Raw genomic sequence first — 18,269 nt, 5'->3', positions numbered from 1 at the left:
ACAAGAGGAATATAACAGCCTGGGGGTTCTTGTGTGGAGATCCACCCAGAGAGACATACGTTCCAACCTAGTTCTACTCACCCGGAGCCCTCCTAAATACCACTCTTCACTCTAGCATCCTTTCAAAATCAACATTTTCCTAAAGCAGAAACCCCATGCAGGAGGTGAGGCTTCCTACCCCCTCCATCCCCCCAAATTCAAGATATGGCGAGACATCACTCTCTGAATGATTCCACCCAACTGCCACCTGCTTCCTCGACTGAAAAAGCACTTGCAACTTCCCCTCGTACAGCCAAAGTAGATACTCACCTGCCTTGCTGGCCTCTTGCTCATTAAAAAAGACAAAAGTGTCGTTTATTAGGAGTTCACCCGAGCCTATAAAGATCCTGGGCGGTGATATTTTTTTCCATTCGGGGAGTGTCACTCCCAAATGTCAGAAGCAATTGGTGAATAAGTCAGGTCCCTCTAGAGTAAAGTTTGGTAGCAGCAAATCCATTAGTTCTATGAGAACGTCTTCATCTTAGAAAACAGGAGGCTAAATTATTCAAGAGCCTCTCTTTCCCTAAAAGCTTGTGAATGTGCAGTTTCGTTCTGCACCCTGGCACGGTTTACTCTTAAGATGGCAGAGTCACGGCTGAGAGCCTAGGCAGACCTGTGTGGCCAGCAGCTTCGACTTCTTGTGGGCTGAAGTGATTTTGCTTAGCCCCTGCAGGGTGGGAGCTCTGGGCAGAGCTGCCCACCCTCCCCAAATGCCCCTCAGTGTCAGGAATGCAGACTTGAGAAACTGAGCAGGTCAATTTCACCCTGGAGCCAGATGCCAGGCTCCGAGAAAGAGTATGCAGAGGTGTTCATATAGCCATGGGCCTCCAAAAGTGAGCCTCTGGAGTCTGCAGCTCTGAAAGAATTCCCCGCTGAGCTGAAAACACTGACCACCAGTGGCCTCCATGGACGGACCACTTGTCTGCTATGTAAACTTGGGTAAGTCACTTTACTTTTCTGAACCCCGGTTACCTAATCTGTAAAATGGGGATTAAGACTGTGAGTCCCATGTGGGACACGGACTGTGCCCAACCAGATTTGCTTATATCTACCTCAGCGCTTACTACACTGCCTGGCACAAAGTAAGTGCTCAACAAATGCCATAAAAATAACAAACCATAACATTTCAAAGCATTTAAGAAGTCATCGAAATATCAAAGAAATATATACAATTAAGAGGGGTGGGAACGGAGCCTGTGAACAATGTACAGATAAAATATGAAGGCATTTATGAAAAATAACTGCAAGGAAGGCCAGGCACAGGACCAACTCCAGGCTGTAAGCAAGTGCGGCTACTGCCTCAGGATGCACCCCCAGGGGCTGGCCACAGTTAAAAATTGGACCATCTAAGTTGGTAATGGAGCCTTTACAAAAAGGGGCCTGGAAATGGAACAAAGTGGTCCTAGAGCAATGGGCTGGGGGCCAGAGGCCAATCTACAGAAATGCCCTAGGTTTGGGTTGACATGACAAGGCCTGATTATCTTGTATCTTCCCCAGTGCTCATTTCAGTGCATAACACATCAATTAAAGGTATTTTTTGAGTGCTTCCTGTGTGAACAGCACCGTACTAAGCACTTGGAAGAGTACAATATAGCAAAGTTGGAGGATACGTTCCCTGCCCACAACGAAGCCTACAGTCTAGAGGAACACACAGTTAAGCGCTTAACAAATACTACCAATATTATCAGGTTACACTGCCTGGTCCATGCTTCCGAGTGTTAGACAGATGGGGAAGGAGGCCGCAAAATTTTCCCCACCTCAGGGGGTCCAAATATTTGAACCCAGTCCTGGTAATGAAGGACACCAGTGTTTAACTCACTGAAAAATTGTGGATTTGGCTGCCCTGAGTGGAGACCTCTTCCGCTGTGATCTGGAAAAAATTATGGATTTGGCTGCCCTGAGTGGAGACCTCTTCTGCTGTGATCTGGATAACCAAGCTTTTGTTTGAACTACCAGAGTTGGCCAGACATGTTTAGACAGTTGGCTTTTGGCTCTTTTTCTATTAGATAGCTCCTTGTATAGAGTGTTGGATTTGCATGGAAGGGGAGAGAATTAGGCTGAACAGCTGGAAAATTAAGGAATCATCTCCAGATCTCATATATGGAGATAGAGGGCACCGAACTGAAGTAAGAAACACTTTTCTAATGATTTCATGTTGCAACCACACATAGGGGATTGATACCTCGGCTTAGGAAGGCACAGTCCTGGCCAGTTTGGGGCTCCAGGGCTTTCCTAGCCTCACTGCACTTGGTGGGTTTAGGCCCATAGATCTCACCCCAGGAGAGAGTGGTTGTTTATTTATTAGCTTTATAGGCTGCACTGTTGCACCAAATCTTCAGGGATTAGCATATTTCCCAGGCTCACTATCAACGGTTCCTTGCCATACAAAGAAAATGAATACATTCGAAACACTAGGACTCCAACAGCCTGAGTTCAGTCTATGTGAGCCTGGAAAAAGAGTCACTGAACCACAAACCCAGAAAACCAGGAATGAAGCAGGGGCCGTGACCCCCGCCCAAGACACAACCCCATCCCAAGCTGGTAGTTCATTAGCCCTGGGGGAAGGCACACCGAGCAGAAAACTCAGCTGTGAGGTGACATTGTTTGACCTGACCCAATTTTGTGGAAATACAAAGTCCGTGGTATTTTTGACAATTCAGGTGGCTTGGCTTTAAAACCACACCAGGTTTGCTCCCAAAAGCAGGCCCAACAGATACCCTGGCCATTCGAGAAGGTTTCCGTCATTGTTCTCTCCCATGGAAAACTGACACGCCCTCTCTGAATCATTCACGACCTTCCTGTCAATTGCGGCGTAGATACAACTCTGGTTTCCTTTGGACGAATCCATCCTTCCCTCACTTCCTCTCCCGCCCCTCCCGTCACACCTCTTCTAGCTACATTTTAGGAGAAATAAAAGGTTGCCATTACCTGTAAAACTGGAGCTGACGTTTGGGACTCCCGTACCGAGCGCTTCCGACAGCAAGGGAAAGAAGAGAAAGAGAGAGAAAAAAGGAGAGAGGAAGAGAGGGAGTGGGCATCGGTGGGGGGGGGGGGGGGGAGGGAGGAAAGGGACAGCGAAAGAAAAGGAAAGAGGGAAAGAAAGAAAAGAGTCCACAAATCACATTAACAACTGGGATGCGCCAGACACTAAAATCATATCACTAGTATACAAGGTTCTTTGGGCTCCTTTAGTTTTCATCTCTGCCATTAAATAGGGTCTTTTAAATGTACTCGAGTTTCTCTCTGAAGGACAGTTAAAAGCTCCACAGTAGCTTCCCCCAGCGTGAGATGTAGTTACAGCTGAAACCTGTTCCTTCAGCCTCAGCAAGCAGCCAAAGGCTAAAGTCACCTAAAATGAGAAGGTGAAAGGCAAGAGAGGATTTTAAATCCAATCTCGCTATGCCAATTTTTCTCATGCTTTGAGGAAGGAAAGGCTCACCCAGCTTTTCCAGAAGCTGTGTTTTCACTTTGCATTTCGGACTGAACACTGTTGGGGAGCTAGGTGAGCCCCTTCCTTCCTCTCCCCCTCGCCCCCCTCTCCATCCCCCCCCATCTTACCTCCTTCCCTTCCCCACATATGTATATATGTTTGTACATATTTATTACTCTATTTATTTATTTATTTTACTTGTACATATCTATTCTATTTATTTTATTTTGTTAGTATGTTTGGTTTTATTCTCTGTCTCCCCCTTTTAGACTGTGAGCCCACTGTTGGGTAGGGACTGTCTCTATATGTTGCCAACTTGTACTTCCCAAGCGCTTAGTACAGTGCTCTGCACACAGTAAACGCTCAATAAATACGATTGATTGATTCTTCTGACAATGCTCATCTTGCTGGAGAGAGCGTGATGTGGTGTTAGAAGAAATAGTTGTGTGAATATGTGCGAGCTATGGTGAGAATTTTCATTCTCGCGGGGTTTATCCATAACGTGGGACCTCCCGCATTCCAGAACTGGGTGATCTGCTCTCTCATGGCTCGCAGCAGGCTGCAAGAGACAATGAACGCACTCTGGCCTTTGCCTTGATTATTTCAGACCTTCCCAGTGTCCCAGCCTGCTCTGCTTTCCCCTTGAAATTCAGTCTGGTCCAGGCCCCCTCGTCAGTGCTTTTCGATGCCACATTTCTGAACTGTCCGTGATCCCAAGAGCAACATTTCTGAATTGCCCATGATCCCAAGAGCAAAGCTAAACTTGGGTTGGGAATCCCCTCTCTGCCTCAGATGCAGAGGAGGCTGGGTGCCCATAGGGCTCTGCAGGGCTGAGAAGCCCCTGGCTTGGAGGACTAGAAGAAACATGTGGATTTCAAGTGCCAACAGACATTGGACAGTGTCCTCCCTCTTGGCCAAGACTCCAGGAGTCCTTTGCACTCTGCCCCTTCTGTGGGGCTGGTTGTTGCCCCTTTAGCCAGCCAAGCCTATGTGGACCTGCAGCAGAAGGGAAATCTACTCTTGGGCTGAGCTTGGATGGCTTTTCTTGGGCCCTCTGGGGGACTTTTCATGGCTCAGGAACTTGTGCACGTACAGGAGTCTATCCAACAACCTGACTATACAGATTGTCTACCAGGCACCTCTCTGAACATGTGCGAGGCTGTCACTGGGCATATGCAAGGTAGGGTCGGTCAGGTTGGGCCAGGTCACAGACAGGCTTTGGGGTGGACTTGGGGTAGATTAGGGGTAAGGAGGTTCCTGGAATTTTGGCTCCTGCAGAGAACATTGTAGTAAGAGTCAGTGGAGGTGAAAGAGAAGGAGACCAAGAAGAGGTGCATGATGGAACTCTTCTTTGCTCTTATGAGAAGGAGGAATCACTCTGCTACTTCGAATGGGAGATTTAAAGAGTCAGGGAGTGAAGTGCAGGGAAGTGTCCAACACTCACGTATTGGATCTACACCAGGAAAATGGTTGAGAGGAATCAACAAAAAAATACCTGAGCCGATTTCTTCACCTCCTAACAGCTTCAAAATCCAAGGCCTCATTTTCAGCCTAACACAATTGGGATTGAGAATGGGTAACTTAGTTTGGATTTCTAGAGGCAAGAGTCGGGGAGGAGAATGGCTTATCTTCCTCACTTGTACTTCCAGATTGGTCTTGGAGGGTATTCAATGTATTTATTGAGCACTTACTACTGTGCAGAACTATGTACTAAGAGCTTGGAAGAGTACAATATAATCAAATTAGCGAACGTGTTCCCTGCCCATGACGAGTTTACAGCCTACAGATGAGTCCAGTATCCAGGAACAGCCACGGGGAGTATGGCCTGCCACTTCCCCTTACTGTAGGGGTTCCTCAAGGGTCAGTTCTTGGTCCCCTTCTGTTCTCCATCTATACTCACTCCCTTGGTGAACTCATTCGCTCCCACAGCTTCAACTATCATCTCTACGCTAATGACACCAAAATCTACATCTCCACCCCTGTTCTCTCCCTCCCTCCAGGCTCATATCTCTCCCCGCTTCAGTCTATACTTCACTCTGCTGCCCGGATTATCTTTCTACAGAAACACTCTGGGCATGTTACTCCCCTCCTCAAAAATCTCCAGTGGTTGCCTGTCAACCTTCGAATCAAGCAAAAGCTCCTCACTCTCAGCTTCAAGGCTCTCCATCACCTTGCCCCCTCATACCTCACCTCCCTTCTCTCCTTGTACAACCCAGCCCGCACACTCCACTTTCCTGCTGCTAACCTCCTCACTGTGCCTCATTCTCACCTGTCCTGATGTCGACCCCTGGCCCACGTCCTGCCTCTGGCCTGGAATGCCCTCCCTCCACACATCTGCCAAACTAGCTCTCTTCCACCCTTCAAAGCCCTACTGAGAGTTCACCTCCTCCAGGAGGCCTTCCCAGACTAAGCCCCCTTTTCCTCTCCTCCTCCTCCCCTTCGACCCCCCCCAGCCCTACCCCCTTCCCCTTCCCACGGCACTTGTGTATATTTGTACTTATTTATTACTCTATTTATTTTATTAATGATGTATATAACACTATAATTCTATTTATTCTGATGGTATTGACACCTGTCTACTTGTTTTGTTTTGCTGTCTGTCTCCCCCTGCTAGACTGTGAGCCCGTTGTTGGGTAGGGACTGTCTTTATATGTTGCCGATTTGTACTTCCCAAGTGCTTAATACAGTGCTCTTCACACAGTAAATGCTCAATAAATGATTGAATGAATGAATGAATGAACTTTCCCTCCCTACCCCACTGCTAATACCATGCTGGCTGGCTGGCTGCTGGGAAGGTCCTGAGGTGGCTGCACAGTTGGGCAGGAGGGGTGGAGCCTTATTTTGTTAATGATGTGCATATAGCTTTAATTCTATTTGTTCTAACGATTTTGACACCTGTCTACATGTTTTGTTTTGTTGTCTGCCTCCCCCTTCTAGACTGTGAGCCTGTTGTTGGGTAGGGACCGTTTCTATATGCTGCCGACTTGTACTTCCCAAGCATTTAGTACAGTGCTCTGCACAGAGTAAGTGCTCAATAAATATTGAATGAATGAATGGCAAGGCTGAACTGCTTTCTGTCATTCTGGGTGACACAGGTATAGTAACAACTCTCCTGGAGAGGGCTTGGAGGCAGGACATGAGGCCTCAATGGTGGGCCACGAGGTGCAGACTCAACACCATCCAGGCCTCAATAGTGGACCACGTGGTGTAGGCTTCAGTGGTGGGCAACGTGTTGTGGGCCTCAATGGTGGGCTGTAAGGGGTTGGCCTCAACGGCTGATGGGCCTTACACTGGGCATGCTTCATTAGGGACTGAGGGTGAGGCTTCCCTTCATGTTGAATTGGGGTCAAAAGGGAACCCATTACCTGAGAAACCCACTCAATTACCGTTCTGTCATTCATTCAATCGTATTTGAGCGCTTACTGTGTGCAGAGCACTGTACTAAGTGCTTGGGAAGTACAAGTTGGCAACATAGTGGTTGGTTCATAGTGTCCACCCTTTTTTAACAAGTCATTGCCCCAGAGAGCTTGTCTTTCTTCAGCACTGAAGATACCTTCTGAGAACTCTGACTGAAGATACACGAACGGTGTGTGCTCAGCCATTTCAAAGGAGTGTCTGAGGGAAGTGCCAAAAGTGGGTATCACCTAAGTTGTCCAATACAAACCGGCGCAGAAGCTTAGAGGGCAAACAGTTCTGTCCTGGGGCAGTGAGGGACAGCCCTTAGAGACTTGGGGAAGGGAGCGGGGGCCTCACCTGTAAATCATGCCCGGAGAGCCGGTCTGACGCAGGGAGAGCCGTGCGGGGGAGCCCGTGGTAGATTCCGGATACATGGAGCCAGCCTCAGCCGCCGAGCCACACTTTCTCTTTTATTCTTGGAGAAATCCTGGAAAAATGGGACAAAACCCAGGTGTCAATCAAGTTTTGACATTTGACTATATTTTCTTTAAAGCACCCCACGAGCCCACCAGGATTTTGGGATTATGAGTGGGTCTGGTGCAGGAAGTAAATGATTAAAAGTGAATGACTGCAGAACCCAAGCTTTTTGAACTTGGCTTCCTCCCCATGTGCTCAGTGGATTGATTGTACACGGTCTTGCGGAGCCACGCGGAGCCCAGAGTAGACTCAGATCTTGCCCTTCGGGAATTTACAGTCTACAAGAGACAAGATGGCTATACCAGGGACCAAGGACACTATCTTCATATTCAAGGCTGAGGTGGTTAAAGCATGGCCTCGTGGAAAAAGGACAGGCCTGGGAGTCAGAGGACCTGAGTTTTAATCATGGCTCTGCTTCCTGCCTGCTGTTTGTCCTTGGGAAAATCACTTAACTTCTCTGCACCTCAGATAGCTCAGTTGTAAAACGGAGATTCAATACTCAGACTGTGAGTCCCATGTGGGAAAGGGAACTGATTATCTTGTCTCGACTCCAGTGCTTAGTACAGTACCTATCACACAGTAAGACTTGGGAATCAGAGGACCTGGGTTCTAATCTCCACTCCGCCACTTGCTGCTGTGTGACCTTGGGCAAGTCACTTCTCTGTATTTCAGTTTCCTCAACTGTAAAATGGGGATTAAATCCTATTCTTTCTGATTTAGGCTGTGAGCCCCATGTGGGACAGGGACTATGTCCAACCTGATTATCTTGTACCTACCTCAGTGCTTAGTACAGTGCTTGGCATTTAGTAAGAGCCTAACAAATGCCATTATTTGTTATTGCTATTCTCGGCCTTCATCTTCTTAGACTGAAGAGCCACAATCTTTCAGCTGCTCCACATCCCTGTTCATCTTGGTTGGCCCTTTCTGAACCATCTCCTTCCTAAGAGAGAGTAAGCTAAATGGCATAATAATAACAATTATGATATTTATTATTATTTATTTATTTATATTTATTTATTTATTATTATGGTATTGGGAAGCAGCGTGGCTCAGTGGAAAGAGCCCGGGCTTTGGAGTCAGAGGTCAGGGGTTCAAATCCCGGCTCCACCAATTGTCAGCTGTGTGACTTTGGGCAAGTCACTTCACTTCTCTGAGCCTCAGTTACCTCATCTGTAAAATGGGGATTAAGACTGTGAGCCCCCCGTGGGACAACCTGATCACCTTGTAACCTCCCCAGAGCTTAGAACAGTGCTTTGCACATAGTAAGCGCTTAATAAATACCATTATTATTATTATTATTTATTAGGTGCTCACTTTGCACTAAATATTTTGCTACACGCTGGGGTAGATTTACAATAATCAGATCAGATACCATCTCATCCAGGTTCATCAGATGACTGTCTAAGAGGGCAGGTTTCTTTTCCTCATTTAACAGATGAGGAAACTGAGCCTCACAGAAGGCAAGTGACTTGGCCAAGGTTGCAAGCAGGCTAGTGGCAGAACAGGCATTAGAATTTGGTTGTCCTGACAACTAACACCATGCTTTCTCCACTAGACCAAGTTGCCTCCTATTTCCAGCTACATTAAGGCACTGACCGATAACCAATTGTTTGAGGCCTTAGGGGAAAATATCTCACTTATCTCACCACTGATCCCCAGCCCACATTCTGCCTCCAGCCTGGAAAAACCTCCCTAGTCAAATCTGACAGACAATTACTCTCCCCCACTTCAAAACCTTATTGAGGATGCATCTCCTTCAAAAGGTCTTCCAAGACTAAGCCCCTCCTTTCCTCTTCTCCCACTCCCTTCTGCCACACCTGGACTTGCTCTCTTTGTTTTTCCCCTTTCCCAGCCCCACAGCACTTATGTACAAATCTGTAATTTATTTATTTATACTAATGTTTGTCTCCTCCCCTCTGGACTGTAAGCTCATTGTGTGCAGGGAATCTGTCTATTATTACATTGTACTCTCCCAAAGGTTTAGTACAGTGCTCTGCGTACAGATTGAAGAAATTAAAAGAATCCTTTCAGGCCCAGGCAAGAACCACTTGCAACAGAAACTGCTTGAGGTGCCCATTCCTTAGTTCCATATGGACTGGGTGCCCACTGGTGGTTAAGCCCAGTACTACACCCCTCTGACTACTCACAGGCTGGCTGTAGGGATGGGGAACTGGCTAATAATAATAATAATAATAACAATAATGATGGTATTTGTTGAATACTTACTATGTGCAAAGCACTGTTCTAAGCACTGGGGAGGATACAAGGTGATAAGGTTGTCCCGCGTGGGGCTCACAGTCTTCATCCCCATTTGACACATGAGGTAACTGAGGCACAGAGAAGTTAAGTGGCTTGCCCAAGGTCACACAGCTGACAAATGGCGGAGCCGGGATTCGAACCCATGACCTCTGACTCCCAAGCCCGCGCTCTTTCCACTGAGCCCTTTACTATGTGCCAAGCACTATACTAAATGCTGGAATAGGTAAAAGATAACCAGTTGGACATAGCCCCTGCCCCTCCTGGGGCTCCCAATCTAGAGGAGAGAGAGAACAGATGTTGACTCCCCAGAAGGAAACTGAGGCACAGAAAAGTTAAGTGGTTTCCCCAAGGTCCCACAGCAGGCAACAGGGAGAGCCAGGATTAGAATCCAGGTCCTCTCCCAGGCCTGTTCTCTTTCCACTAGAGAAGGAGCATAATAATAATAATGGTGGCATTTGTTAAGTGCTTACTATGTGCAAAGCACTAGCCTACTCCTAGGCATGTGCTTTATCCACTAAGCCACGCTGCTTCCCAGAAGCAAAGTGACTTGCCCAAGATCTCACAGCAGGCAAGTGGTGGAGCCAGGACTAAAACCCAGTTTCTCTGTCTCCCAGATCTGCGCTCTTTCCATTAGGCTACTAGGCCATTTGACAGTTATGTCCATTCTGAGGCTCATGAAGACATGCTTAGGTGGGAGAAGAAATAAAGACAATTGTCCCAGACTGCTGCCAAACTCGCTGGGCAGAAAACGTTCTGGAGAAGGCCTTAGTGCTGGGCTTCTCTTTGACCCCTGGGTTTGACCTCTGCCCAGGAAGACCCAGTCCAAAAATGCCAGAACTTCTTCCCACATCCCTAGGGTAAGACTGAGGGAGACAGTGGCACAAGTGACGTCTTCAGGTTCCTTCAACCTCAGGCCCTCTAGACTGTAAGCTCCGTGTGGGCAGGGAATGTGTTTATTGTTATATTGAACTCTCAGAAGTGCTTAGTACAGTGCTTTGCACACAGTAAAAGCTCAATAAATATGACTGACTGAATGAATAAATGAATGAATGAAAGAGCATGGCCTGGGAGTCAGGACCTGGGCTCTAAGCTCAGTTATGCCAGATGCCTGTTATGGGACTGTGGGCAACTCTCTTAACTTTTCTATGTCTCAATTTCCTCATCAGTAAAATGGAGGTTCAATGTCCTACCTGATTAACTTGTATCAACCCCAGTGCTCAGAACAGTGTTTGACACATAGTAAGAGTAACGTATGACATAATAAATAATAATAATAATAATAGGCCATGCTATTTCTCAACTGAGTGTGAGTGTGTGTGTGTATGCATGAGAAGGGAGTTGGGAGAGAAGCACTGTCTCAGAGGCCACAAGAGTCGCCTGGAGTTCTGCTTGCTGAAGCAGCTCTCTGGGTACCTAAATTAGGTGCAGAGTGGGCATGCAGTGGGCGGTGTGCCTGGGAAAGGGGTATGGACCTGGGCTTCTCTATTGGGTCCTGTTGGCCGGTGCCTCAGCAGTGAGTGAAAATGCTTGCCACTTTGCTGTTGGCCGCACTTCTGCTCCCTCCCACAGGCCTCCAGGGCATAGGCAGTAAGATGACCCTCATCCTCACTCATGCTCTTGAGGTGAAGAACACTCCTATTGTTTCCAGAATGGTGTGTGGGTGTGTGTGTGTGTGGGTAAGAAGCACCCCAGTGTCAGTGCCCTTTCAGCACCAAATTGGTGCCTGCTAACCTCTCTCACAGTGACAGAGAGATGTCTCGGGGGCGGGGCCGCAGATTTTAAGAACTTCCTGCCACATCTTCCTTCCGTGACTGGTGACCCATCTCTGCGGCAGTTGGGAATGTGTCAATCACGTCCTTTCCCCACCCTGCACCTCCAAAGCGGCTGTGGTTCTATAATGGAGGTTTCCATTCATTGGTAAATGTGACTAGGTGCTTTACTGGCGAGAACTGCATTGGTCAATCAATCAGTGGTATTTATCAATACCACTATCAATATCGATATCAATGTCTACTTGTTTTGTCTACTTGTTTTGTTTTCTTGTCTCCCCTTCTAGACTGTAAGCCCATTGCTGGGTAGGGACTGGCTCTATTTGTTGCCAAATTGTACTTTCCAAGTTCTTAGTACAGTGCTCTGCACACAGTAAGCGCTCAATAAATATGACTGACTGAATGAATGAACAAAAGCCTGGGAGGCCTCCCAGCCCCTCCCGTGCTCTCAATTCAGGGCACACAGGCACAGCTCCTCTGCCCAGAATAGTGAATCCACATCCATTTCTCTGCAGCCGCTGCTGTCCAATAGGAAGCAAGTGCATCATCCAAGCAACCCATCCCTCCCCAGACTTGGAGCCTCAAGAGCAGTGCTGAAAGCAAACGGATGCTGGCAACGGTCTCTGCTGCCCCAAATGGCAGAATCCACAGCCTCCGAGAGAAGGGCTGCAACGGAAAGTCCTGAAATAGGCAGATTCTGTGGAGTGAGAGCATTGTTGCAGGAATGTAAAACAATTAGAAAATATATTATGGACACACGAACCCAGTGCATGCTGGGTCCTGGTTAAGCAGTCAGGAGTCCTGGGTTCAAGGGATAAGAATTCCCTTTGCCATTGATAGGCTGATGACTAAGGGCAAATCATTTAACCACTTTATACCTCAGCTTTATCGACTCCAAAACGGAGAGAAACTCTACAAGAATAATAATTGTGGTATTTGCTAAGTGCTTCCTATATGCCAGGCACTGTGCTAAGCACTTGGGTAGCTACAATCATATCGGACACAGTCCCTGAACCACGAAGAGCTCAACACTCTAAGGGGGTTGCAGAGCAGGTAGTAAATCCCCATTTTACAGATAAGGAAACTAAGGCACAGACAACTAAATGACTGTTTAAGGTCACACTTTGCTTCCCAGAAGCAAAGTGCCTTGCTCAAGATCTAAGGTCACACAGCAGGCAAATGGAGGAGTCAAGATTAGAACCCAGTTTTTCTGACCCCCCAGTCCTGTGCTCTTTCCACAAGGCCAGAGATGGCTCCTCAATGCCTCTCCTCTATACATCTTTCCCGGGCTTTCAGATATGGGACCAGCATTAATAAGATAATAACTATAGATTATTTATTTACATTAATGTCGGTCTCCCCCTCTAGATTGTAATCTAGTTGAGGGCATGGAACAGGTCTATCAACTCTTTTGTACTATCCCAAGCACTTAGTACAGCGTTCTGCACACAGTAAGTGCTCAATAAATGCCACTGATGAAGACTGATGAACAGATGTGGTTTCACTTTGAATTACTGTCTCCAGAGCTCTGCATAGAGTAAGTGCTCAATAAATATTGTTGAATTTTTCAATGAAAAAGCACCATTCAACTCCACGCTATTATGAACTTTAAAGAAAATGGTTAGTCATTTATTAAACGTGAAGGGAATATGGCTCTCCAAAATCACTAGACAGTTAGAGAAGCATATGGGATTGTTTAACCTTTTCTTTGCCAAAACAAAACAAAAAACCCCTCAAAAACCATAAAAAAGTCGACCATGACCAAAAATCCTACAGAAAACATGAAGAGGGAGTGCAGTAGACGCATTGGAAAAGTGGAAAGACAAGCAAGAAGCCACTTGAAAAATTTGGGTGTCTCCCATATCTCCAGTACTGGTGACTTGTCCCCAGGATATTTAGGAAAACTCCTGAAGTCTAACCTAGTGTCCCTGGTGACAACTTTTGAGGACTCTTGAATCTATCAGTGGTATTTATCGAGCACTTACTGTGTGCAGAACTTACTGTGCTAAGCACTTGGGAGAGTACTGGTTAACTGTTTCTAGATGGAAATGGGCCATCATTCTCCCTCTCTTTGGAAAAGAAATCCACAGCACTCTCTGCAAAGGGAATGGGCTTCAGTAGGGGCCTGGCCAAGCTAACACCCTTGGGCTGAGAAGCAGCGTGGCCTAGTGGAAAGGATATGGGCCTGGGAGCCAGAGGAAATGGGTTCTAATCCTGGCTCCACCACTTGTCTGCTGTGTGACTTGGGCCAAGTACCTTATCTAAGACTCAGTTACCTCATCTGAAAAATGGGGATTAAGACTTTGGGCTCTATCTAGGACAGGGACTGTGCCCAACCTGATTATCCTGTACCTATCCCAGCACTTAGTTCAGTGCTTGGCACATAGTAAGCGCTTAACAAATTCCATATAAAAAAGCAACAAACAAAGAGTGGTATACAAGGAATTGGGAAACCAATCAGGGACCCCTGGAAAAGTCCACCGTGGGCTGGGCTGGGTAGGGCCATCCTATCCACAGGGGTGAGCTGCCCTCCCATCCTAAAGCACCTAGCCATGGGGAGATCTCACCAGTGGTTTGGGGCTTGCCCTTGGGCATAATAAAAATATTAATAATAATAATAATAATCGTGGTATTTGTTAAGTGCTTACTGTGTCAGGTATTGCACTAAGCACTGGAGCAGATACAGGTAATTGGGCTGGACACAGTCCCTGTCCCACACAGGGCTCACAGTCTTAATCCCCATTTTACTGGGGTAACTGAGGCACAGAGAAGTTAAGTGACTTGCCTAAGGTCACAGAGCAGACAAATGGCAGAGCTGGGATTAGAACCCAGGTCCTTCAGACTCCTACGCCCATACTCTATCCACTAGGCAATTTCAAGTACTCAAGAGAGGGCCCAGGGGAGACCCATACAGAAGACTCGGAGAGAAGGAAAGTCAGAGAACTTGATACTACTTTGCCTGGAGAAGAGGGAGCTGATTGACACACCAATGGCCATCTCTGAGCTCATGCAGGGTGATGAAGGAAACCAACCAGAGAAGCAGTGTGGCTCTGTGGAAAGAGCACGGACTTGGGAGACAGAGGTCATGGGTTCTAATCCCAGCACTGCCACTTATCGGCTTTGTGACTTTGGGCAAGTCCCTTCACTTCTCTGTGCCTCAGTTACCTCATCTGTAAAATGGGGATTAAGACTGTGAGCCCCACGTGGGATAACCTGATCACCTTGTATCCCCCCAGCGCTTAGAAAGTGCTTTGCACACAGTAAGCACTCAACAAATACCATCATTACTATTTTATTATTATTATTATTATTATTAACTATTCCACTCAAGTGAAGGAGGCACTGTGGCATAGTGGAAAGAGCCCGGGGCTGGGAGTCAGAAGACCTGGGTTCTGGTTGCAGCTTTGTCACTGGCTCACTGTAAGATTGTGAGCAGGTCACTTATCCTCTCTTGGCTTCAGTTTCCTCATCTATAGAATGGGGATAAGGTACCTGTTTTCCCTCCCCCTTAACTTGTGAGCTCTGGTGGGTCAGGGACTGTACCCGACCTGTTTGTCTCGAGCTGTTTGTCTATAACGACCATAGAGCTTAGTACCTAGGAAGCTTTTAGTATCATATTCATCATTAACTATCAGAACAAGAAGAAACAGGCTCACACTGCTGTGAGAGGAGAGAAGGAAAAATCTCCAGATAACCTGAGGAAGGGTGATCCCACATGACGGAGCTCTGGTCCAGTAGCCCCAATCCCAGGGCAATTTGCAGACTCTACCCTAGCCTTTGGATTCCAGATTTCAGCTTTGGTCCCAAACAGGAGAGAAAAACTCTCTGTGGCTCCACTTGTTAAGAAACAGAAAGCCACAGTTACCTTGTGTGTGACTTACCCTTAGCTAGGTGGCTAGAGAGTTTGAATGTCACACAAATGGGAGGGTGATTGTGGAGTCACTAGGTGATGGTAACACCCTAAAGCCCCACATGCCCGGTACCACCTCCGCCTCTAGATTGTAAGCTCGTTGTGGGCAGGGAATGTGCCTGTTTACTGTTGTATTGTACTCTCGCAAGTGCTCAGTATGGTGCTCTGCATACAGTAAGCATTCGATAAATATGATTGAATGAACATTAGAGCACACTCACCTGCCCGAGCCTCCTGTTTTCAGGAGTCCAGGCTGGGATTCCGAGCTTGATTCTCCTGTCCCTTGGGAGCAGCTGACTGAAGGCTGCCACTGAACCCGCTTCTCCTGGGATGAGGCGCCTCTGAGCCAAGTGCCTAGGGCATGTGAGGTCTCCAACTACCCGATCGACATGGTGGATGCCCACAATCCCAGAATGGCAAACCCACAACGTTCGCAAGGCAGAGGAGGGAACCTCAGGACACAAATGTGGTGAACCGATCAGCGTTGGCCTTGGGCCTGATGGGAAGGGGAAGTACGATAGTCCTAACCATCAAGAAGAGAGACTCCTGCCCTGTCTAGAAGGGAGTCTGTCTACCCAAGGCTGGGCCAGAAAGGCCTTTCGTGCAATGCTATGGGCTTTCTCAGCCTCAGCATAAACCCAAAATGGACATCCGAGGACTGCAGAGAGTCACACATTTCCTAAGACAGTAGGACTCGTCCTGAACCACAGACAGTAATCAATCAATCAATCGTATTTATTGAGCGCTTACTGTGTGCAGAGCACTGTACTAAGCGCTTGGGAAGTACAAGTTGGCAACATATAGAGATAGTCCCTACCCAACAGTGGGCTCACAGTTTATAAGGGGGAGACAGAGAACAAAACCAAACATACTAACAAAATAAAATAAATAGAACAGATATGTACAAGTAAAATAAATAAATAAATAGAGTAATAAATATGTACAAACATATATACATATATACAGGTGCTGTGGGGAAGGGAAGGAGGTAAGATGAGGGGGATGGAGAGGGGGACGAGGGGGAGAGGGAGGAAGGGGCTCAGTCTGGGAAGGCCTTCTGGAGGAGGTGAGCTCTCAGTAGGACCTCAGTAATGGCAGTATTTATTAAGGACTTACTATGTGCAAAACACTAAGCTAGATATATGATTACCAAATCAGACACAGTCTCTGTCCCACCTGGGGCTCAATCTAATTAGAGGGAGGGAGAGCCAGTATCTTATTCCCATTTTACCGATGACCAAACCGAGGTCCAGAGAGGTAAAGTGACTTGTCCAAGGTCACTTGGCAGGCCAGTAGTAGAGCTGGGACTCTAACCCAGGTCTCCCGACTCTCAGCTCTGAGATCTTTCTTCTAGCCGCACTGTCTCCCTCAAGGTCTGCTCTGCTTTTGGCCTTTCACGAACTCGACATATATAAAATAGAGCAAAGGAGTTTGATCGATGAACTGAGATCTTTAAATGGGAGTCTGGGGGCCTCTGTTCCTTTCATTTTTTATGGCATTTGTTAAGTGTTTACTATGTGTCAAGAATGGTTTTAAGAGCTGGGATAGATACAAGATAATCAGGCTGGATACTGTCCCTGTCCCACATGGGGCACACATTCTAAGTGGGAGATAGAACAGGTAATGAATCCCCATTTTGCAGTTGAGGAAGAAACTGAGGCACAGAGAAGTTAGGTGACTTGCCCAAGGTCACACGGCAGGCAAGTGGAAGAGCTGGGTTTAGAGCCAGGTCCTCTGTCTCCCAGGCCTGTACTTTATCCACTAAGCCACACTGCTTCCTGCTGTGGTCCCCAGGATTTCAGCCCTCCTTAATGAGCACTGTGGCAGAGGCTTTTTGTGCTTAGTAAAGAGTTTTGCGCACAGTAAGCACTCAATAAATATGACTGAATGAATTTGCTGTGCACTCTACAGTCATTTGGTGAGATGGAAAAAGCGGGGCAATTGTGCAGATGGGGCTGTAGCTCTAGGGTCAGTTTGAAAGTTGGGCTTTTAATCCTGCCAAGTAGAAGCAGCCACAAGAGGGGGAAGGTGACTTCTAAGGTGGAATGAGTCAGTCCCTGGTTCCCCTGAATCCCCTGCCTCTCTTTTCTAAGAAAGAAGAGGCTTAGGAAGGAGTCGGAGACAGGGGAATTTTGCAGTTGTTTTTTAGGGGTGATGTCTGAGAGGCAGCTTGACAGGCACCTGCATCAGGGTGCACTGCCAAAGTGGCGGGGGGGAGAACTCAAAAACACCCTTGGCCTCTGCTTCCCCCCAGGTTCTGTGGCTGTGGAGTGGCAACCTGGTTCAGAGGGACCTGAGAGGGGAAGGGTCTGACTCTGGAGCAGAGGGGGAGAGTCAGAGATGCCCCTGGTCACACTCTCCAGGTCCCGGCGGCCTTCCCAAAGAAGCCATTCCGATTTGCACTTAGCGCTTCAGGCGTCTGCTGTCCAGTCCCTAGGGCAGGGTGGTAAACTTTCTCCTGCCTCAAGGTGGTCAGACGTCTGAAGCTGGACCTGTCACCCCGAGGCAGAAACTCCTCACCCTAGGCTTCAAGGCTCTCCATCACCTCGCCCCCTCCTACCTCACCTCCCTTCTCTCCTTCTACAGCCCACCCCGCACCCTCCGCTCCTCTGCCGCTAATCTCCTCACTGTGCCTCGTTCTCGCCTGTCCTGCCATCGACCCCCGGCCCACGTCACCCCCCGGCCCACGTCACCCCCTGGGCCTGGAATGCCCTCCCTCTGCCCATCCGCCAAGCTAGCTCTCTTCCTCCCTTCAAGGCCCTACTGAGAGCTCACCTCCTCCAGGACGCCTTCCCAGACTGAGCCCCTTCCTTCCTCTCCCCCTCGCCCTCCTCTCCATCCCCCCATCTTACCTCCTTCTCTTCCCCACAGCACCTGTATATATGTATATATGTTTGTACATATTTATTACTCTATTTATTTATTTATTTATTTATTTTACTTGTACATTTCTATTCTATTTATTTTATTTTGTTAGTATATTTGGTTT

General features: G+C 47.5%; 1 protein-coding gene across 5 annotated transcripts in view; it reads right to left on the bottom strand.

Annotated features, from left to right (window-relative positions):
* KCNAB2 (potassium voltage-gated channel subfamily A regulatory beta subunit 2) overlaps positions 1–18,269 on the bottom strand; it is a 109,214-nt gene that overhangs the window by 76,825 nt on the left and 14,120 nt on the right. For 3 of the 5 annotated variants that reach the window (XM_038746674.1, XM_038746677.1, XM_038746675.1), the window contains exons 2-3: positions 7,223–7,352; positions 2,968–3,009 (exon numbers count right to left, since the gene is read on the bottom strand). In XM_038746674.1, the coding sequence (XP_038602602.1) occupies positions 2,968–3,009; positions 7,223–7,299 (119 nt within the window). In that variant the 5' untranslated portion in view covers positions 7,300–7,352. The remainder of the gene's footprint in view (positions 1–2,967; positions 3,010–7,222; positions 7,353–18,269) is intronic. The other 2 variants (XM_038746678.1, XM_038746679.1) reach the window with 1 other exon arrangement.

This window comes from Tachyglossus aculeatus, chromosome 5 (genome assembly GCF_015852505.1).
Source record: "Tachyglossus aculeatus isolate mTacAcu1 chromosome 5, mTacAcu1.pri, whole genome shotgun sequence".
NCBI lineage: Eukaryota > Metazoa > Chordata > Mammalia > Monotremata > Tachyglossidae > Tachyglossus > Tachyglossus aculeatus.
This window is presented reverse-complemented; position numbering and strand designations above follow the sequence as displayed.